The 23,596-nt window shown below is 48.7% G+C and overlaps 1 protein-coding gene across 1 annotated transcript in view; it reads right to left on the reverse strand.

Annotated features, from left to right (window-relative positions):
• The window catches only part of NTRK2 (neurotrophic receptor tyrosine kinase 2), a 168,715-nt gene extending 145,972 nt beyond the window's left edge, over positions 1–22,743 (reverse strand). The window contains exons 1-3 of the mRNA XM_068107643.2: positions 22,688–22,743; positions 22,215–22,357; positions 12,944–13,070 (exon numbers count right to left, since the gene is read on the reverse strand). Coding sequence (XP_067963744.2) covers positions 12,944–13,070; positions 22,215–22,357; positions 22,688–22,715 — 298 coding nt within the window. The 5' untranslated portion in view covers positions 22,716–22,743. The remainder of the gene's footprint in view (positions 1–12,943; positions 13,071–22,214; positions 22,358–22,687) is intronic.
• Positions 22,744–23,596: the final 853 nt, after the last annotated feature.

Below are 23,596 nucleotides of genomic sequence, written 5' to 3' on the forward strand. Positions count from 1 at the left end.
TACGTGATGCTCTAGGCTGGAGTGTGTGTGGATACGTGATGCTCTAGGCTGGAGGTTGTGTGGATACGTGATGCTCTAGGCTGGAGTGTGTGTGGATACGTGATGCTCTCGGCTGGAGGTTGTGTGGATACGTGATGCTCTAGGCTGGAGTATGTGTGGATACGTGATGCTCTAGGCTGGAGTGTGTGTGGATACGTGATGCTCTAGGCTGGAGGTTGTGTGGATACGTGATGCTCATGGCTGGAGGTTGTGTGTTGATACATGATGCTCATGGCTGGAGGTTGTGTGGATACGTGATGCTCTAGGCTGGAGGTTGTGTGGATACGTGATGCTCTAGGCTGGAGTATGTGTGGATACGTGATGCTCTAGGCTGGAGTGTGTGTGGATACGTGATGCTCTAGGCTGGAGGTTGTGTGGATACGTGATGCTCTAGGCTGGAGGTTGTGTGGATACGTGATGCTCTAGGCTGGAGGTTGTGTGGATACGTGATGCTCTAGGCTGGAGTGTGTGTGGATCCTTGAGGTTTAGAGCAGGAGATTATGTGTATATGTCACGTTTCAAGCAGGAAGCTCTGTGGATGCACGAAACACTGAGCTGGAGGTTTTATGGTTTGCAAAGCTCTGAGATGTTGATGCTGTCGACGTGCGAGTTTTAACTGGGAGGCATTGTAGACGTGAATCTTAAAATGTGTCTCTGACCACGTGATGTGACATGCACTGTTACTAAGGTTACAAGGACGTGAGTAGCATACATGCAAGATTAGATTATGTCACCATTCTCTGAACTGCTTTTCACATAAGCGACAAGATTATGGCACCTTCGTCGTCTGAATTGGAAATTCTTTAAACGTTATAAGAAATGCCTGCAAGGGATTTTGCTGGAGGCAATTATAGCAAAGCTCTCCGTCGGTCAAGTTAACAAACAGCTCACGTGCGAATCGCTGAATGTGAGGGCTACAGAGTTTCCGACAGCAGCAGGCCATGAGAGCCACCCGGGTATTAAGGATCCTGCTTTGTGAGCGCTCTGTCCCCATTAAGAAGCCATACATCCAAATTTGTATCACGTTTCCCTTGAGAACACATTTGTCTCAAGGCACTGTGTTTGGAACCTAATGGACAAATTCACAGACATATTGCCCAGCAGGAACACGTTTATGAAATGAACGGCAGATTAAGAAAATGTGAATGAAATCCTCAATCAGGAACATAAATTGGTGACAAATTCAGGCTGAATGTGTGTGTTGTTGGTTATCTCCATATGCGGGTTTCAGAAGGTGGAACAGAGTCCTCCCAGATCTCAAAAGTCTCCACCTTCGTGTGTGTATGAATGTATGTAGGCTATGTACCGTTTATATATATATTGTTGTGGATATGAGAATGTTTTTTTTTTGTTGTTGTTGTAGTGTAAATTGTTGTAAAGATCACCCTTTGTAAATGTCATGATCCTTGTAAATACCTCCGTAGTGTAAAGGTCAAAGGGCGTCCCATAATTACTCCATAAAGCATCCACGGCAGCCAATCATAGAATACCCCTGTTCAGTAGTTTATTTCCTTATTATGTGTTTTAGGGTAAGGCCTTGTCGTCCATTAATATGACACTCCATTGCACCGAGTAAAAGAGATAGATTCCCTTCATTCCCATTCCCAAAAACCTCCATTTCCCCTTTCGTCATTGCCAGGCCTCAATTGCCATTGCCAATTACATCCCCTCCAATTGCCGCCATTGACCACGAGGCAGGGTCGGAGGAGAAGGGCGTGTCTCCACCTCGTCATAGAGGGGAGGAGTGAGCTAGCCCCGAACAACCAACCGAGCACGAGGGGTTTGGTTTGAGAGGGCGGAGGAAGAGCGTTTGGGGGAGGTTCGCAAAGGTTGAGGGGCGGGGCCTATATAACCCGCCGCGGGGCGTTCCCCAGGGAGAGATGAGTCCAAGAGAGGAGCTGAAAGGCTTAGCTGAGCTGCGTGGTGAGGTGGAAAGGAAAGAGCTGGGTCGTCAGAGCAGGGCTGAGTTGTGAGGTTCCAAAAGCAGATCATCCAGGGAAGCACAAAGCCTGATATTCGTCACCTTGCGCGCCAGCGGCAGCGTCTACAGTAGCAGCAGCAGCAGCAGCGTCCCCAGCAGCCACAACGCTCGCCAGCCATTTGGGGCCTGGACGGCGGTTTGGAGCAGGGCCGCGAAGGAACGGCGGCTGCAGAACGTGCGAATCGTGCTGCCAGACCCAGTGGACTTTCCTCTCCTTCCAGCCAATTCCTATCATCATTCCCCGCGTGAGTCTGTGTCTTCGTTTGTTCTGTCCTGGGTATTAAGTAAGCCTGTTAGATAAGTTAATAATTTGCACTGTGTCACCTGGGTCTCATGTCCCTGTACATAATCGTGACTGCTCCTTTTTGCTTACGTGTACATAATAAACCCCGTTACTCTTCTGTACGTCTTCTTCTTCCTCTTTGCATTCGGTCGCTTTAGAGTTTTCCAGATTGAGTATCTGTGGCGCGATACGGCCAACGTTTGGGTGAATCGGGTTTAGTCGGGGAACAACTGTTCGGCCGCGGTTATACCTCCGCTCGGTAAAAAATAACATCTAATCCGCGGACCGTAACAATATATATATATATATTTATTATATATATATATATATATATATATATATATAGATATATATACACACATACATACACATATATAATATATACATACATACACACACACACATATATATATATATATATATATATATATATATATATATATATAGTTACGGTTTTTAGAACCTTCACTTTGTAAATAATAATAAGCCTTGTAAATATCCCCCTTTGTAAAGGTTGCACCCAAGTTAGGCCATGTACAACACGTAGGACACCATAGGAACCACCCTAGTTATTTCATTAGTCTATGTTTCAGTTAAGGATCTGTTTCCAATAGTTGAATCTGCGTTGTATTAATTAAATAAGAGTAGGCCCCAAAGTTCCTTTCAACAGCGGTGCGATGGTTTTCTATCCTGCAAGCCGCCATAGGCCACGCGGCCGAGTTGGAGAAGAAGGGGGAGGAGTCCTCAGAGCGCCAGGAACAAGGCGTGGCCCCGCCAAGGCACCATCAAGGGGCAGAGCCGGTGAGTCCTCGCGACCAACCAGGGCCGAGGCGAGCTCACCGGTGGGCGGACCTATAGAGCGGGCGGCTTGATACGCGAGCGGGCGATAAAAGCGCTCACTTGGGACTACTTCGACAGTTGGGAGTTGGGAGTTGGGAGTGAGAGGTCGTTGCACAGAGAGGAGAAAGAGAGGGCACGGACTGCACAGAGGTGGGTGAGATTGCACCATCAATTATATAGAATTGCGCATACGGCCGTGCAAAGGACTACCCCCCCGCCACGTATAAGGTCCGATCGCGCGCCAACGGTACGTGCTTGCTGCTGCCCGGGTTCTCGCCACGGCACGAGTCAACACCCGGAGCCGGATTCGACTGGACCGGAGCCGGACCTCAACGCCCAACCATCCCTGCCATTCCATCCTTTCATGTAAGTGTGTTTGTTCTGTCCTGGGAGTGTTATATAAGAGTATCTAAGGCTGCCCTGTGTTACTGCTTCTTCCTCTTCAACTGTACATTACCTTTCATTTCCTCTTCTAGTACTGTATAAATAAACCACATTTGTTCTTTCTTTACCCCTTGGTTTCTTCTCATCCGATCGCTTTCGTCCTGTCCCCAATTGATATACGTGGCACGATTTGGCAGAACCGCTCAGAATCGGGTTAGTCTTTTGTTAACGGCCCGAGTCGCAGCTCGCTTCGCTCGGCGTATCCATTAACGCTGCGGCTCAGGTGGAAATTATCTCCTCGCTAACGGCCGGTCTTAGTACGCAGGTATTTTGGACTTCATTGACTAATGACCCTGGCTACTACCGACCGGAAGTGACATCATAGTTTCTAGGATCGGAGACGGCCAGTGTAAAAGACAAGGGGATTAACCCCCCCTTGGTAAGGGGAGCGCCGTACTCCGAATCAGCAAATATACATATATATATATATATATACACATAGGTATGTATATATATATATGTGTATGTATGTATATATTATATATGTGTATGTATGTGTGTGTGTATGTGTGTATGTGTATATATATATATATATATACATATATATATATATACATATATATATATATATATATATATATATATATATATATATATATATATATATATATATATATATATATATATATACATACATATATATTGTTGCGGTTTTGAGAACCCACACTTGTAAATAAATATCACATCATTAAAGGTTAAAGGTAGCACCCCATAGGTAGGCCACAAGCAACACGTAGGTCACCATAGGGCGTCAGTTATTTCTTAATATGTGTTAGATAAGGCCATTTTCCCAATAGTTGAATCTGCGTTGCGTCAATCAAATAAGAGTCGGTCCCCATCCGTCCATTTTGGCAGCCTCCCCTCCAAGCGACGCCATTAAGCGCTAGCCATCGCCCTTTAGGGCCAGCGGCGTTTGCAACCTCGCTGGGCTTCCGCCCAAACCAGCCTTCGCTGCCCATGAGCTGGCTCAACGCCGCCATAAGCCACGAGGTGAAGCCCGGAGAAAGGGGGGTGGAGCGCCAGGGAGGAGGTGTGGCCACGTCACCCAGCCGTCAGGGCGGGGCCCGTAAGCCATAACCAGCCAACCAGGGCTGGAGTGACATCGCCTGACAGGCGTGGCTTTTGGGCTTCGAGAGCGTTTGCTGGCTTGATTATAAAAGCCAGCGCACACAGCCCTCGAAAAGGACTTATCGTTGTGGAGAGGACTGTCGTGATTACAAAGGACTGTCGTGATTACGAAGGACTGTCGGGATTACAAAGGACTCGCGAGTATAAGGACTTATGCGTTTGATCAAAGAGGACTCGCTGGCATTGGTATTTCAAAGAGACGCGCTGTGGAAACCCACGGTACTAAGGGCGAGCGCGCGGCATGCATTGCCACGAACTGCAGCGTGCAGGACATTGGGGAGGGGTCGCTTGGAGTGCGTAGTGCACATATTACGTACGCCAGTATACCAGCCTTCCCCCCGTCATTATTATTTGTCCGCTCGCGTTCCACTACGTGAAGAGCTGCCTGCCGGGTTTCGTCTGCTGGACCGGAGCCGGACTGGAGCCTGGACCCCATTGCCGACCTTCCACCCTACCATCTGCAATCCCCGTGTGAGTGTCTGTATGTGAGACAGGCCCGTTTGTCCAGGGAATAAGTTAAGACTGTAATTAAGACTGCCCTGTGTACTTTTCCTTCCTCTTTCTTTCTTGTACATTCCTTTCGTTTCCTCTTCTTCTTTGTACATTTGTTAATAAATTACCCTGTTCTTTCTGGTTTCTCCTCAATCCGATCGCATCAGTCTTTTCTCTAATTGGGTAAGCGTGGCATGATCGCAACCGCTTAGAATCGGGTCTAGTCACTGGTTAACAGCTCGGATCGCGGATTGCTATCCGCTCGGCAATATTCCATCAATATCCGTGATTCGAGCGGGAGTTATTCCTTCGTTTCCAGCCGGCGTTAGTACTTAGGTAGTAGCGAATCCCTAGGCCTAACAAACCCTACCTAACGCCACACCGGGAAGGACGTTATAACTTCCAGGATCGCGTCGGCCAGATAAAAAGACAAGGGGATTAACCCCCCCTTGATAAGGGAGAGCCGACGTCGGAGATCCGTAACAATATATAATATATACATACATACACAATACACACACACACATATATATATATATATATATATATATATATATATATATATATATATATATATATATATATATATATATACATACATACATACAGTCACGTGAAAAAGTAAGTACACCCATGTAAAGTTTTGACTTTTTCAACATATTTCAACATACAGCTATTTGATCTTCATTTCAACAATATTGATAGCTAAAGGTGATATAATATAACAAATATCATGAAACATTTACATTTTGTAGTCCATTGTATAATTTAAATAAACATAAATGCAAATTTCGCATGTGGAAAAAGTAAGTACACCCCTACATTTATCACTACTTCAAATACCTAAAATTAGAATCAGGTGCACCAGCTCAGGTGCAAATGATTAGAACATCATTAGAGAGGATCTTGGAGGAACCTGTATTATTTAAACTTGACATTTAGTTTCGTTTGCTCTTTGTTGTTGAAGTGTGCGGCGTCACCATGCCTAGATCAAAAGAGCTCTCTGAGGCCTTCAGAAAGAAGGTTATAGATGGCTACGAGTCTGGGAATGGATTTAAAAAGATCTCCAAACAATTTGAAATCAATCATTCGACTGTCCGGAAGATCATCTACACGTGGAGAAGATTCCAAACAACTGCCAACTTGTTCAGGCCAGGCCGCCCCAGCAAGTTCAGCCCGAGAGCAAACCGCAAGATGCTGAAAGAAGTCTCTAAGAACACCAGAATGTCATCACAGGACCTACAGGTAGCTCTTGCCACTGTTGATGTCAAAGTGCACGAGTCTACCATTAGAAAGAGGCTGCACAAATTTGATCTACATGGGAGGTGTGCCAGGAGGAAGCCTTTGCTGTCCAGAAACAACATCAGGGCAAGACTAAAGTTTGCCAATGAACACCTCGGCAAAGACCAGCACTTCTGGAACAATGTGCTCTGGACAGATGAGTCAAAGGTAGAGCTATTTGGCCACAGTACCAGAAGACATGTTTGGCGAAAACCAAAGACAGCATTTGACCACAAGAGCCTGATACCAACTGTAAAGCATGGTGGTGGAAATATTATGGTTTGGGGCAGCTTTGCTGCATCAGGGCCTGGGCAGCTCACCATCATAGAATCCACTATGAATTCTTCATTGTACCAGATGGTGCTTGAGGATAATGTGAGGCCATCTGTCGGAAAGTTGAAGATCAACCGAAGGTGGACCTTGCAACATGACTATGACCCAAAACATACCAGTAAATCCACCAAGGAATGGCTGAAAAGAAAGAAATGGAGGGTTCTGGAATGGCCAAGTCAAAGCCCGGATGTAAATCCCATCGAGATGTTGTGGGGGGGTTTGAAACGAGCTGTGCTTGCAAGAAACCCCTCAAACATCGCACAGCTGAAAGAATTCTGCGTGGAGGAGTGGGCAAAAAATTCTCCCAGTCGATGTCAGAGACTGGTAGACAGTTATAAGAAACGCCTACTTGAGGTTGTTTCTGCCAAAATGGGCAATACCACCGATTAGAGCCAAGGGTGTACTTACTTTTTCCACATGTGAAATTTGCATTTATGTTTATTTAAATTATACAATGGACTACAAAAGGTAAATGTTTCATGATATTTGTTATGTTATATTGAAGGAACTGCGCTCCAACGCGAGTCGAAAGAATTGACGCGACCAAAGACGGAATTCGTCCGAGTTGCTTTATTGAAACAAAACAGCTCAGGTATTCTGACAAGCCCGTTTTTCGGGCAACAATATATATACACATTTATGTCGGGAAGTTTGCCCGGCAAAAGCTATACCGGGCATGCCCGGGTATCAAGGGCGAGCCTTGGAAAGGCAAGTCTGGACCTGCCCGGGCGTGTTTGGCTGCGGCCTGGCAAGTCGAGGCTGGGCGTGCCCGGGCGCTCTGGGCGAGCACTGGAAAGGCGATAGCGGGCATGCCCGGACGCTCTGGGCGAGCCCTGGAAAGGCGATAGCGGGCATGCCCGGACGCTCTGGGCGTGCCCTGGAAAGGCGATAGCGGGCATGCCCGGACGCTCTGGGCGAGCCCTGGAAAGGCGATAGCGGGCATGCCCGGACGCTCTGGGCGAGCCCTGGAAAGGCGAGAGCGGGCGTGCCCGGGAGGTTCGGGCGTGCCCGGGAACAGTGAGTCCGGGCATGCCCGGGAGAGGCGCGTCTGGCCGTGTTCTGGCCGGTGCAAGGCGATTATGTACATCCAGCGGTAACCGCTACACACGCCCCTCCAGAATCGACCTGCACCGGCAGGGTCAATTTAAGGGGGGTCCGGATGACCCGGCCGAAGCGACCCCTGGAGGGTCGTGGGGAGGGGTCTGACGTGGTGGTGGGTGGTCGAGCGGGGGGAACTGTGGACGGGGGGCGGCCTCGCCGCGGAGGAAGGGCCAACCGTGGTGGTCGGTCGACGTCCATGTGCGCCGGTTTGAGGCGGTCCACAGAAATCCGGTCCGGCCGGCCGCCGAAGTCGACGATGAAAGACTTGTCGCCCCGTCGCAGGACCCGGAAGGGCCCGTCGTACGGCGGCCGGAGTGGCCCCCGGTGCGCGTCATGACGCACAAAGACGTACTCCGCTGTGCGAAGCGCCGGGGGGACGTAGGACTGGGGGCCACCGTAGCGGGACGTCGGCACGGGGGCAAATCGTCGGGCGGCCTCCTGGAGGTCCGAGCGCTGGCGAGCGGCGGACCAGGGACTGGTAGCGTCAGGCACGAATTCGCCCGGGACGCGGAGTGGCTGGCCGTAGACGAGCTCGGCGGCGGACGCCTGGAGGTCTTCCTTGGGGGCCGTGCGAAGGCCCAAAAGGACCCACGGCAGCCGGTCGGCCCAACCGTCGTCCTGAAGGCCGGCCATGAGTGCGGCCTTCATGGAGCGGTGAAACCGCTCGCACAACCCATTGGCTTGGGGGTGGTAGGCCATGGTGCGGTGCAGCGTGACCCCCAACGAACGGGCGACCGCGCCCCAAAGCTCAGACGTGAACTGTGGGCCGCGGTCGGATGAGATGTCCGCTGGTGCGCCGAAGCGCGCGACCCAGGTGGCGATGAACGCCTGCGCCATGTCGGCGGCGGTGGTGGAGGTGAGGGGCACGGCCTCCGGCCACCTGGTGGTCCTGTCCACCATGGTGAGCAGGTGGGTGAACCCCCGCGAGGGGGGCAGGGGACCCACCAGGTCCACGTGGACGTGGTCGAAACGCCGTTCAGGCACGGCGAAAGGTGCCAGCGGGGCCTGGGTGTGGCGGTGGACCTTGGCTCGCTGGCAGGCCGTGCAGGCGTTGGCCCAGTCGCGGATGTTTCGTCGAAGGCCGTGCCAGACGAAACGCGCCGACACCAGCTTCTGAGAAGCTTTCCGGCCCGGGTGAGAAAGGCCGTGGATGGAGGCGAAGATGCGGCGCTGCCAGGAAACGGGCACGATGGGGCGAGGCTGGCCCTGGGAGACGTCGCAGAGCAGGACGGTGCCCGCGAAGGGGATGTCGGCCAGGCGGAGGCCCGTGTCCGCCACGCGGAGTGCCTGCACCGAGGCGTCGGTGGTCTGGTCGGCCGCCATGAGCGTGAAGTCCACGCCGAGGTGGACCGCGTTCGCGCTGGCCCGCGAAAGGCAGTCGGCCACGGCGTTGTCTTTGCCGGCGACGTGCTGGATGTCCGTGGTGAACTCCGACACGGCGGAGAGGTGGCGCTGCTGGCGGGCCGACCACGGCTCCGTGACCTTAGCCATTGCGTAGACCAACGGCTTGTGGTCGACGAAAGCCGTGAACGGGCGGCCCTCCAGGAGGTGTCGGAAATGGCGAACGGCCAGGAATAGCCCGAGCAGCTCGCGGTCGAACGTGCTGTAGTTTAACTCGTTCGGCCGGAGTTGCCGGCTGAAAAAAGCGAGTGGCTGCCAAACCCCGTCCACCCATTGCTCATGGACGGCGCCCACCGCGTAGTTGGAGGCGTCCGTAGTGAGGGCGATGGGCGCGTTGAGCACCGGGTGAGCCAGCAGCGTTGCGTCGGCGAGGGCCCGTTTGGCACTGGCGAAGGCCGCGTCCATGGCCGCGGACCAAACAATGTCATGCTTGGCCGGCTTGCCCCGGAGGGCCTCGTAAAGGGGCCGCATGAGCTGAGCAGCGCGGGGCACGAATCGGTGATAAAAATTCACCATGCCGAGGAACTCTTGGAGGGCCTTGATGGAACGGGGACGCGGGAACGTGGTGATGGCCTCGACCTTGGTCGGCAGCGGCACGGCCCCGGTCTTGGTGATGCGGTGGCCCAAAAAGTCAACGGTCGTCGCGCCGAAGTGGCATTTGACCGGGTTGACAATTAAGCCGTGCTCACTGAGGCGACCGAACAGTGTTCGGAGGTGGAGGAGGTGCTCGGCGCGGGACGTGCTGGCGACGAGGATGTCGTCCAGATAGACGAAAAGAAACGGCAGGTCGCGCAGCACGCCGTCCATCAAGCGCTGGAACGCCTGGGCCGCGTTCTTGAGGCCAAACGGCATCCGCAAAAATTCGAACAGGCCGAACGGCGTGATGACGGTCGTCTTCGGGACGTCGGCCGCCCGGACAGGTACCTGGTGGTAGCCCCGTATCAGGTCAATTTTCGAAAAGATGACCCGTCCCGCCAAACGGGCGGAAAAGTCCTGAATATGCGGGATCGGGTACCTGTCGGGGGTGGTAGCGTCATTGAGACGGCGGTAGTCGCCACACGGGCGCCATCCACCCCCCGGCTTTGGCACGATGTGCAGTGGCGAGGCCCACGCGCTATCGGAGCGCCGCACGATGCCGAGGTGCTCCAACGCGTCGAATTCGGCCTTTGCCACGGCGAGCTTGGCTGGGTCGAGGCGGCGGGCCCTGGCGTAGACCGGCGGGCCCGTAGTGGGTATGTGGTGCTCGATCCCGTGCCGCACCGCGACGGCCAAAAACGTCGGCCGCGTGAGGGCCGGGAATTCCACGAGCAGCCGAGCGAACTCGTTCGTTGCCGGGAGGGCGCACGCCAGTTCGGTCGGCGCGGAGCTGCTCATTGTGCACGCCAGGGAGCTGAAGGTCTCGGCATGGACAAGGCAACGTCGTTTGACGTCGACCAGCAGCCCGTGCGCGCAGAGGATGTCGGCGCCCAGCAAAGCCACGGGGACGCTGGCGGTAACAAAAGTCCATTGAAAGCGCTGGCTGCCGAAGCAGAGGGTGACGACGCGTGGGCCGAAAGTGCGTATGGCCGAGCCATTAGCAGCGACCAAAGAGGGGCCGCAAACTGCGTCCAGCCTGTCCTGCTCGGAGGCAGGTATGACGCTCAGTTGGGCGCCGGTGTCGCACAGGAAACGCCATCCAGACGCTTTGTCCCGAATAAACAGCAAGTTGCCCGAGTGGCCGGCGCTCATGGCTGGGAATGAACGCCGGCCCGGCCGTTTCCCGACCTGCCGAAAGTGCACGGGGGCCGGCACGTCCGAGCCTTGTGTCCGAACCTGGCGTGGTAATAACACCACGCCCGGTCAGGTGGAGGCCCCGGCCGTCGTGTCGGAAGCGGGCGGTGCGGCGTGGCGGCCGCCAGTTGCACCGGCAGTTCGGCCTCCAACCGCGCAGGGCGCTCGGGCATCGCCTCGGACGGCGGCGGGCTCCAGGTAACCGCGCCGATGTGCTGGCCCGCCGAGATCTTATCGGCTTCCCTGGCGAGGGCGCGGGAATCCGTGATCAACGTGCCAGCCAGGGCGAGGCGTACCGGGTTAGGCAGCTGACGGAGGAACAGCTCCCGGAACAGGAATGCCGGAGAGTGCTCGCCGAGCAACGAGAGCATATAGTCCATGCGCTCGGACGGGCGCGTGTCGCCGAGCTCGGGCAGGTCAAGCAGGCGCCGTGCGCGTGCTGCCGGTGAGAGGGCGAAAGCGCCGAGGAGGAGCGTCTTCAGCGCGTCGTATTTGTCAGCAGCCGGCGGGTGCTGGAGGAGGCTCAAGGCGCGGGCCGCGGTGGTGGAACCGAGCGCCGCCACAACATGGTGGAAGCGGGTGTCGTCCGCGGTGATGCCTCGCAGGGCGAACTGGGAGTCCGCCTGGGCGAACCAAACAGCCGCGTGAGTCTCCCAGAAGGTAGGCAGTTTAAGCGTCACTGCCGTATCCATGTCGGTAGGTCACCAATGAAGAAACTGCGCTCCAACGCGAGTCGAAAGAATTGACGCGACCAAAGACGGAATTCGTCCGAGTTGCTTTATTGAAACAAAACAGCTCAGGTATTCTGACAAGCCCGTTTTTCGGGCAACAATATATATACACATTTATGTCGGGAAGTTTGCCCGGCAAAAGCTATACCGGGCATGCCCGGGTATCAAGGGCGAGCCTTGGAAAGGCGAGTCTGGACCTGCCCGGGCGTGTTTGGCTGCGGCCTGGCAAGTCGAGGCTGGTCGTGCCCGGGCGCTCTGGGCGAGCACTGGAAAGGCGATAGCGGGCATGCCCGGACGCTCTGGGCGAGCCCTGGAAAGGCGATAGCGGGCATGCCCGGACGCTCTGGGCGTGCCCTGGAAAGGCGATAGCGGGCATGCCCGGACGCTCTGGGCGAGCCCTGGAAAGGCGATAGCGGGCATGCCCGGACGCTCTGGGCGAGCCCTGGAAAGGCGAGAGCGGGCGTGCCTGGGAGGTTCGGGCGTGCCCGGGAACAGTGAGTCCGGGCATGCCCGGGAGAGGCGCGTCTGGCCGTGTTCTGGCCGGTGCAAGGCGATTATGTACATCCAGCGGTAACCGCTACAATATCACCTTTATCTATCAATATTGTTGAAATGAAGATCAAATAGCTGTATGTTGAAATATGTTGAAAAAGTCAAAACTTTACATGGGGTGTACTTACTTTTTCACGTGACTGTACACACACACACACAACACCAACCAACCACCTACCCTTACAACATACACCACTCAACATACAAAAACACACACTCATGCAAAAAATCATTCATGCAAAAAAACTCACCCTCACCCACTCACTCATATACACAAAATAAGAAATAATAATAGTAACAAAAAAAAAAACCCCCACACACAACCAACCTACACCGTTCGACGTGCCTCCCTAAACTTCCTCCATATCCAAAATGATATGCATATATGTTATATACATATATTTACGGATCCGGGTTTCTTGGTTCATCACGAGGGTTCACCAAAAGTTTTCATTGTTGACCACTATCTTCACACGTGGGTGGTTTCACAGGAGATGGATCGGAAACACCGACCTGTTCTCATAGTATCTGCGTGTGTGTATGTGTGCGTGCATGATCTATACTCACATGTGACATTCAGTATCTGAGAGGACATGCCTCTGCCGACCTCATTCTCAGCCCAGCATGTCATGCTCTTCCCATTTTGTGCAAATGAGATGTTGTGGATTTTCAGTATCCGAGCATTTCCGTGCCTCTGTGTTCAAAAATTACGGGCAAAAAAGCCAAAGTTGTATTAAATACGATTATACTGCAAAACTTGTGCACAAATCTCAGTGGACATATAAAAATATCAAAACTGTTCAGCATTATTAGATGTTCACACTGTAATCACTGTAATCTATGGTAACGATCATTTCTGATGACCTTTGATCTGTTAAAGATCTAGTAGTCCCATATAAATCTATTTATGTATTTATATTTATATATTTTCTATATAATCTATGTGTTTAAATCACACTATAAAACTACACTTTGTCAGTTACAGCCACACAGTATGAATGTTCTTTAGCACAATTGATTAAATCAACAGAACGTTGATTGGGGTATGCCAACCGCCTTCAGAAGAAAGAAGCTGACCTTTCAGCTGTCAACCCTTCATCAGATGCTATTTTTGCTCCGACAAAGGGCAAAACGGCTTCCTCTTGCTTCCCATGGCGGTTTGCATACCTCAATCAACGTCTTGTTGATTCCATGCATCGTTCTACCTGCCTGGCGACACAAACCTTCACCAGGAACCACTTGTGTTCTCTAGTCTGGTTTGGTTCAAGTTGTCTTGTCTTACAAGGACAACATTTTCCGCAATTGATTCAAACAAGCTTATATATTCGACCCTTTTTGAAATAGCTTTCACACTTTATAAAATGCATTACTTGATGCAAGCGAGTCCAAAGGGCAGGTAGTGGGGAGAGTTGGTGCACTTACATTCAAGGTGTCTAACCTGGCTTCAATTCCCAACAAGATGATAAAACGTCGGAATGGTGCTTCCTCGGAAGGGTATTGTACAAAGAAGTATGCTATCCATTCGAGTAATAATCATCTGGGTGTCCTACCTGCTATCAATAGTGGTTCTCAAACAGGTCACGGTGTCTTTCGCGAAGAGTAGGTGAGTTATCATTGGCAACCTCAAAAATAATTACAAAATCCTGCCTACAGTGCATTCAGAAAGTATTCAGACCCCTTCACTTTTTTCACATTTTGTTATGTTGCAGCCTTATGCTGAAATCGTTTAAATTCATTTTTTCCCTCATCAATCTACACTCAATACCCCATAATGACAAAGAGAAAACAGGAGTTTCGAAAGTTTTGCAAATTTATTAAAAAGAAAAAACTGAAATATCACATTGACATAAGTATTCATACCCTTTGTTATGACACTTGAAATTTAGCTCAGGTGCCTCTCATTTCTCTTGATCCTCTTTCAGATGTTTCTACACATTGATTGGAGTCCACCTGTGATGAATTCAATTGATTTGACATGATTTGGAAAGGCACACACCTGTCTATATAAGGTCTCACCGCTGACAATGCATAAAAACCAAAAAACCAACATATCAGAGCAAAAACCAATATAAGTGGTCTGAAGTCCATTTTAGATTGATGAGGGAAAGAATGAATTTAAACGATTTCAGCATAAGGCTGCAACATAACAAAATGTGAAAAAAGTGAAGGGGTCTGAATACTTTCTGAATGCACTGTAAATCAGTGGATCGTCAGTTCTTGTTAGCTGGTTCGTGAAAGACTTGGAACACAAGCTTTTCCCATGGCTGAACCCATGAGGAGATGATAAAGAATTGGGCTGTTAACGAGGTAGTCTAAATGAGGCTACTCTTTAGGATACCTGTTCCTAAGGTCCTCTGAGGATAATGAGAATGATGACAAGTACTGAAGTGCTCTCTATTGTCACAGAGTATTATGAATGTTATATTCTGGCCTGTAGTTGCTTTAAAAAAAAAGAAATTATTGACACCAATTATTTGAAGCATGGTGTGGGTGAATTAAAAATAGTTTTGCAAATATTAGTTCTCCACTCTGGTGTTTGTAAAAGCCAAACTTTGTGAATGATAAACTAACGACCTTTATTATACACAAGGACACACGAGTAAATTAGACACAGGAGGAGGCCATTCAGCCCATCATGCCCGCACCACATCAACACCAGACCCATTTCATCCATTAAAATTCATTGGGGGAATGAGGGGATGAATGGGGATTAAACAATGAGGCAAACCCACGGATATCCCAAGGGTGTCAAAAAATAAAGGGGAACTATATTTATTTTCATTATTTAAATGAAATTTATTTTCAGACAAGAAAAAATGCACATTTAATTTTTTTGTGTTTTTTTTCTTCCCGGGAGGCCACAGGAAGAGGGAATTGGGAAGAGGGGATTGGGCGAAGGCGGTTCTCGGGTAAGAAACACACATCGCCAACAACACATCACCCTTTGATGAGACCCCCACAGACATAACCCTCCGCACAGATCATGCACACAATCGCCCATCCATATCAATCCATCAAACTACCTGAAAGTAGTTCACTGGTAATTCCCTGTGTTGCAAGAGGCGACTAACAGGGTTGGTGGCAGGAAGGGCATCCGGCCATAAAACATTGCTTCAAAAAGGGGACCAAGGTGCCCGTAAAAGGCCAACCCCTGCTCTGCGGGGAAAAATGGCCTCTAAAGGTGGTTCCAAACTCCCTGAAAATCCTGCCAACATACCTATACCCCTCTATCTCTAAATACTTACTTCTAGGTACCTATCTAATTCCAATTTAAACTTGTCTACTGTTGTTGCTGCCACTACCTTTCCAGGGACACTATTCTATGCATTAACTACTCTCTGAGTGAAAGACCCCTGCCTTAATACCACCTTAACCCTCCTCTTCTTTACTCACAGGCTAAAGCCCCTGGTCCTATATCACTGTCCATTTTGCTGAATAATTATTCTGCACTACTTTTGTCAATTCCCTTATTTATCTTAAACATCTCCATCATATCCCCTCATAATCACCTCCATTCTAATGTATAAAGCCCTGTCTCCTTCAGCCGCTCCTCATATCTGAGTCTAGCTAGACCCGGAATCAATCTAGTCAGCCCGATGCTGAACTCTCTCGATGGCAGCTGCGTCCTTATTTCGCTCTGGCCAAAATTGCATGCAATATTATATATGGGGCATCACAAAATTCCTATACAATGTTAAAACCACCAATTTTGACTTATAATGCATCCCCCTCTGAATACAACCGAAAGCCCTGTTTGCTTTACCGAAAGCAGCCTGACATTATCCTGTCTACCTACCCCTGTATGTATTACCACCCCCAGATCCTTCTGCATGACACGCTCCAAGATTTGCCCTTGCATCATGTAATGTCTATTTTCATTATTCTTACCCAACCCCAGCACCTTACACTTGTTCAGGTTAAATTGCATCTGCCAATGTTTTGGCCAATTTATGCAAGTATCTAGACTTTTTTTTTTCTTTTTTTTTTTGGTATACAGAGTCGAGGCTCGTGAAAGAGCTAACATTTATCAAACAAACAAATCAAACAAACAAGTAAACAAAGTATATAAAAATGGGAGCAGTCGACAAGATGGGGAGAGAAGGGGAGGAAGCACACAAACACAACATTTGAGGGCAGGGACATCGGGAGATGTGTGGGAGGCAGAAGGCCTGGGGGGAGGCAGGATAGGTATAAAACGCAAGGACACCAAGGACTTCCAGGAAAGAAGACAAAAGTCACCTCAAAAAAGTGGATTTGGGGTGAAATTAGCGGGGGTAGAAAAGATCAAGGTTTTGGATTGGGGAAGATAAGAGATGGTGTGAACAGCCGTTTTAAAGACCTGGAGGGAGGAGTGGGATTGAAGAGAGTGAGGGAGTTTGTTCCAGAGGCGGGAGAAAAGGGGAATGAAGGAGTGAAGGTGAGCAGAGAGTCTTGATTTTGGCAGTTTAACCATAAGAGGGTTGCAGGCAGATCTTGTGCGACCTGCAGGAATATTTGGGGGACAAAGCCCAGAGAGAGCTGGGGGAGCAAGGCCGGAGAGGAGTCGGTAGAAGACGGAAAGACCACCAACCTGCCTGCGGTGAGTAAGTGAAAGGCCCTCGGAGATAGCGTCATCGCGGGAGATTCCAGTGATTCTGAACGCTTTGGTTTCAACAGCGTGAAGACGAGCTAGGTGTGAGGCAGGAGCACCAGCCCAGAGGGGAGAGCAGTATTCCATTGAGCTGCGGATGAAAGCCTTGTATGTGGTGAGGAGCTCAGGTGTGCCAAGGAAGGACTTCGCACGACGGAGGATGCCCAGTCGGTGACTGGCTTTGGAGGCCAGCTTGGAAATGTGGTTTTCCCAGGAAAGATCATGGCAGATAGTGAGACCCAAAAGCTTGAGTGACAGAACTTCTTGGAGAGGATTATTCAGAAAGTAGATGGGAGGGTTGTCCAGTCGGTCTTTTCGGAGAGACATCGTAAGAGTATGAGATTTGTCAGGATTGAAAGACATGTTCCACTTGTTTGCCCAGTCTGTGATTTTGTCCAGGTCTGCAGAGAGTGAGGAGGCTGCAGACTGCCGATCTGAGGGATGAGAAATGGGGCGGCAGAGAGTGGAGTCATCAGCAAAGAGATAGAGAGGATTTTCAAGAGAGTCAGAGAGATCATTGATGAAGACCAGAAAAAGCACAGGGCCCAGAACACTGCCTTGGGGAACTCCAGTCTGAACAGGAAGGGGAGATGAGAGAAACCCATTCAGGGCCACACGTTGACTACGACGAGAGAGGAAGTCCGCCAGCCATGCGTGGAGATTTCCATGGATACCAAAGGAGGAGAGTTTGGTGAGCAGAGCGGGGTGCCAGACCGTATCGAAGGCACGTGATATGTCGAGGGAGACAGCTCTAATTTCCTGTTTGGCATTGAGGACCTCCATCCATTGTTGAGACAGCAGAAGCAGCATGTCCAGAGTAGAGTGACCTGGTCTGAAACCAAATTGATGATCAGAGATCAAGCCATTGGAGAAGAGGAAAGATTTCATATCCGAAGCAATGATGGATTCCATGACTTTGCTGATAATTGTGAGAAGGCTGATTGGTCTGTAGTTGCTAGGATCTGATTTTGCACCTTTTTTGTGCAAAGCGGTGATGTTGGCTGATTTCCAAGCAGATGGCAGTTGACCTTGAGCAAAAGAGAGGGTGAAGAGAACAGAGAGAGGGAGTGAAAGAGCGGAAGAACAGGATTTTAGGACCCGTGGGCTGATGCCGTCAGGTCCAGTTGCAGAATCAGAGTCGAGGGTTGACAGAAACTTTTCCACCTTGTCAGGAGGAAAGGACACGGAGTCCAGGAGCAGCTGGGTACGACTGGGTACGGTGGGTACAGAGAGGGATGGGTTTGGGACACAAGATTTAGAGGCAAACACAGAGTTGAGGCATTCAGCTTTTTCACGTGCGGAGTCAGCTGTGTAGCCGTTTGAGGTCAGGGAGGGGATGGAGGGGGAACAAACACCAGAAACAGATTTGACCAGACGCCACCAGGATTTGGAAGAGGGAGACAGATAAGGGAGTTCGGTCTTGAGAACGGAGAGATATTGTTTCCTGGCTCTCCTGAGGGTGGACACACACTTGTTTCGGGCTTTGTGAAAGGAAATGAGATTTCCTTCCGTTGGATTTGCTTTCCAGGAGACGAAGGCAAGTTGTTTCTGGGCAACAGCCTCACCACAAGATTCCGTGTACTATGGACAGGAGGAAGGGTATGACAACTGAAGACGAGATGGGATAAATCTGTGCATGAGAGAGAGCAATTTACTTTGGAAGAATTCCCAGGAAGATCAGACTTTTCCAAATCTGATCACCACCTTCTCTGTTATCTACCTTAACTCCGAGATTTGTGTCATCTGCAAATATGGAAAATCTTCTGTTCACCCCACTATCCAAATCGTCGATATAAATTATGAATAATAATGGTCTGAGTGTGCTGGCCCCTGAGGTACCCCACTACTTACATCCTCCCACTCACAGCCACTCTTTGCTTCCAATCACTAAACCAGTTTTCAATCCAGTTAGCTACCTGACCAGCCACTCCACAAACCCTCACCTTGGCGGACAACCTCCGATGTTGTATCTCATCAAATGCCTTCCTAAAGTCTAGATACACTATGTCTACTGCCATTCCCTCATCCACCCAATCACAAACTGCTTCATAGAACTCTAAAATATTTGTTAGACAAAACCTATATTTGGCAAACCTATGCTGATTGCCTTTAATTAGTTTATATTTATCCCTAATTAACATCTGGTCCCTAATTAATGTGTCCAACATCTTCCCGACAACTGAAGTCAAACTAACAGGTCTATAGTTCCCCAAATTATTATCACAATCTTTCCCAGAATTGTCTAGGACCAAATATTTTCCCACAATCATTCCTTGGCCACACTAAACAGCACATGTTGGTGCATTTTCAGGACAAACCCAAGGGTAAAGATTGGGGTTAAACATGTGGCAACAAAGAGTACTGGTAATTTATGTAAGGAATTATTTTTCCGTCTCATTGAGTGTACCTAGAAAAAACTTTTTAACAACTTTGTTAAATGGGTTGCTTTGTTTAGTGTTTGCATCTATGCTATTTGGCTGGCATTCCAGATTCAAATCCCATTTACTGTTTTAGTTTCTGCACTGTCTCCCTAATGTACTTGTACTATGTGACTTTCAAAATGAAGTAACCTGCCCCAGCATCCGTGTGTGTTTGTGTGTATGTATATATATATATATGTATATGTATATGTATATACAGGTTGAACCCCCTAACTTGACTGGGAAGTATAATTTATGTGCATAACGTCAGTGTCATGTCATAGGGTTAGTGTGCTTCCTTAGTCATATATATATATATATATATATATATATATATATATATATATATATATATATATATATATATATATATATATATATATACACATACATACATACATACATACATACACACACACACACATACATACATACATACACACACACACACATACATACATACATACATACACACACACACACATACATACATACATACATACATACATACATACATACATATATATATATATATATATATATATATATATATATATATATATATATATATATATACACACACACACACACACACACACACACACACACACACACACACACACACACACACACACATATACAGTGCATTCATAAAGTATTCAGACCCCTTCACTTTTTTCCCATTTTGTTATGTTGCAGCCTTATGCTGAAATCGTTTAAATTCATTTTTTCCCTCATCAATCTACACTCAATACCCCCAAATGACAAAGAGAAAACAGGATTTTAGAAAGTTTTGCAAATTTATTAAAAAGAAAAAACTGAAATATCACATTGACATAAGTATTCAGACCCTTTGCTGTGACACTTGAAATTTAGCTCAGGTGCCTCCCATTTCTCTTGATCATCTTCGAGATGTTTCTACACCTTGATTGGAGTCCACCTGTGGTAAATTCAATTGATTGGACATGATTTGGAAAGGCACACACCTGTCTATACAAGGTCTCACAGCTGACAATGCTTATCAGAGCAAAAACCAAGCCATGAGGTCGAAGGAACTGCCTGCAGAGCTCAGAGACAGGATTGTGTCGAGGCACAGATTTGGGGAAGCCTACAAAAAAATCTCTGCTGCATTGAAGGTTCCTAAGAGCACAGTGGCCTCCATAATTCCTAAATGGAAGAAGTTTGGAACAACCAGGACTCTCCCTAGAGCTGGCCGCCCGGCCAAACTGAGCAATCGGGGGAGAAGGGCCTTGGTAAGAGAGGTGACCAAGAACCCGATGGTCACTCGGGCTGAGCTCCAGAGATCCTGTGTGGAGATGGGAGAAACTTCCAGAAGGACAACCATCACTGCAACACTCCACTGATCTGGGCTTTATGGCAGATTGGCCAGACAGAAGCCTCTCCTCAGTGAAAGACACATGAAAGCCGCTTGGAGTTTGCAAAAAAAGCACCTAAAGGACTCTCAGACTTGTGAGAAACAAGATTCTGTGGTCTGATGAAACCAAGATTGAACTGTTTGGCTTCCGTCCGGCCATGTATACATGGCCAATTGGCCATGTATATGTATATGGTGGCGACCAGGAATAGGCTGGTGACGCTGGAGAGACAGCATCGGGGGCAGGTGGCCTTGTCAGAGCCGGATGGGTTGTGTGCGTAAGGTGGGTGAGGAGGAGGTACAGCAACGCAGTGCCATTGAAAAGGGGACACGTAAGGCGGCCGGGAGAAACAGCCAGGTAGCAAGCCACAGTGTTGTATGTCCTGGGGTACCTTGTACTTCAGCAGGGAAAGGATGTGAGGAGGAGAGTGAAATGGCCAGGTATGGGAGAAAGGGAAGTACAAAGGTGGGTGTTTGAGTGTTCCACCATGTTTGTTTGGTGCTGTGGATTCTGGATGTGGAGGCGATTTTGTTGTTGTAGTCTGCATTCGCACTGGCTGGGGGTGGGGGTATGTACGCATCCAGGTGTAGTTGCTGCATGCAGATGTGTATGTGCCCCTGCTGGCCCACCTTAGCTGACCGTATCGAGGTTGAAGGGCCGAAACGGGATGATGCTGAGGACCTCGACTGAGGACCCGGTCAGTGCGGCACACTTGTGACCAGGTGTGTTTTGAACTTATATATATATATATATATATATATATATATATATATATATATATATATATATATATATATATATATATATATATATATATATATATATATATCTACTGTGACCACTAGCTTGTATTAACAGGAAATTGTCGAAACTTAACACCTCTCATCCATGGATATTTGTCGTATTTACTATATTTCCATGAGTCCGATTTGCATTCAAGAACAGAACAATTATTGTTGACCACTCTGAAATTGCCACGCTTTCGTCTAAATACTGAAAATCATGTTTAAAAGACTATTTGAATCACAGATTTCGTGCTAGCAACGGCAGGTGAAAAGTGCTCAGCGAGCAGAGCCAGGTCATTGTAAACATACACAGCGCATGTGCGAAAGGCCTCGTTTAGCATTGTGTTAATTGAAAACTATTCTGCATGTACCGATATCGGCAACTTAACTAAAAAATAAACTTGGTACAAACAATAGAAATTCCCAAAAACAAAAGTGACAAAACGCTCCTCTGTTGAAGCATTTCCAGTTCAGTTTTCATTTTGAATTCCTTCATATTAATTGTTACAACAATTTGGACTTTTAAAGAAATGTCTGTAATTCGGTTGCATTTTTAGCTTTTCCTCGACCATCCAGTCCAGTAGCATGCGACGAATATTTCACTTTTTCACGGTGCGATACACTCACCTCGATATTGACCTGGGATGAGGTATTTCCAAAATTCCAAGCTACGACGTTTGTGAGGTACGGCTTCATGGTGCAAGTGACCACAGCGGCATCACCCTCGTGGAATACGGGACGATTGAGCTTGAGCAACAGTGTCGGCTTGACTGCCCCGGAAAAAGGACATGGAGAGGATCGAATTAAATGTTGGCACATACCAGTCATACCATGAAGCATACCTATCACTGCTGGGCTCAGACACACGACTACAGGTAGTGCAATGTTGGTTTTCAGCCTTTACAAAAGGTGTACTCTCGATACTTTATGAGAGTAGTTAAAGTGCAGAGCAGCTTTCAGGCTACGATCCGGAAAATGCACTTATGATCGGTCCATCAAGGTCAAACCAGCACCGGCCACTGCGCTGCAGCACTTTGTGCTCTAATGGTGTCTGGACAATGAGTGCACATGGAAACGGTGCCAACCGTGCGCTCACTCACCGCAGCCCACCGCATCCCACTCGGTCATGGGCACGAGGCGGTCCAAGTTCCCAGGGATGAGGGTCTGGTTGTGGAGCCCCGCACGTCCGCTCAGCTGCCAATCTCGCAGCCAACGGTTTGCGCAGGAGCATTTCCAAGGATTCCCAGCGAGCCACCTGTAGCAGAGCATGAGCGGCGATGCAATGCCTCACCGAATCCACCATGCAGCAAAGCGTAGCAAATGTTGCAAGGTCGGGCAATTGCGAGAAGGTGCTGTCGATATGCAATGTGTAGCAAATTGTATCGAGCGGATGATTTTGCAGCAAATGTCGGAATGTGCAGCTACGTGCAAAGAACTGAACCTTCCTACATTTCCTGCAGGTTCAGTGAATGCAACCATTGTAGGAAGGTGCAAATGCACAATGTGCTTCAAAATGCATTGACTGCTGGAATATAAAGCTAATGCAGAATGTACATATAAGTAAGTCCTGCTAATAGTGTGGCTTGTAAATCACATTTCAACACTAAAATAAGATGTTCACAATTTAGTCAGGTTCACTATGTTTTTTCGTTCAAAATCATGGTAGATTAGCAAACCTATACATTTTTGGAAACGTTATTACATGGAAAATCAGAAAATCAATGTTTACATTTGCCAATTCGACCAATTCGACCAATCAACCAATTCCATTCGACCAATTCGACCATTCGACCATTCGACCAATCGATTCGATCGACCATTCGACCAATTCGATCGATTCGATTCGATTCATCGAATTCGATTCGATCGACCATTCGACCAATTCGATTTGCCAATCAATTTGACCGACCTTTGCTTGTGTGGAACGGACTGTGAAAACGATGCGGACTATATTGTCGGATACGACACACAGGACAGTGATGACGAACTCTAAATGGCATATTCTGTAA

The sequence above is a fragment of the Myxine glutinosa genome, chromosome 2 (assembly GCF_964187855.1).
Source record: "Myxine glutinosa chromosome 2, kmMyxGlut1.1, whole genome shotgun sequence".
NCBI classification, from domain to species: Eukaryota; Metazoa; Chordata; class Myxini; order Myxiniformes; family Myxinidae; genus Myxine; species Myxine glutinosa.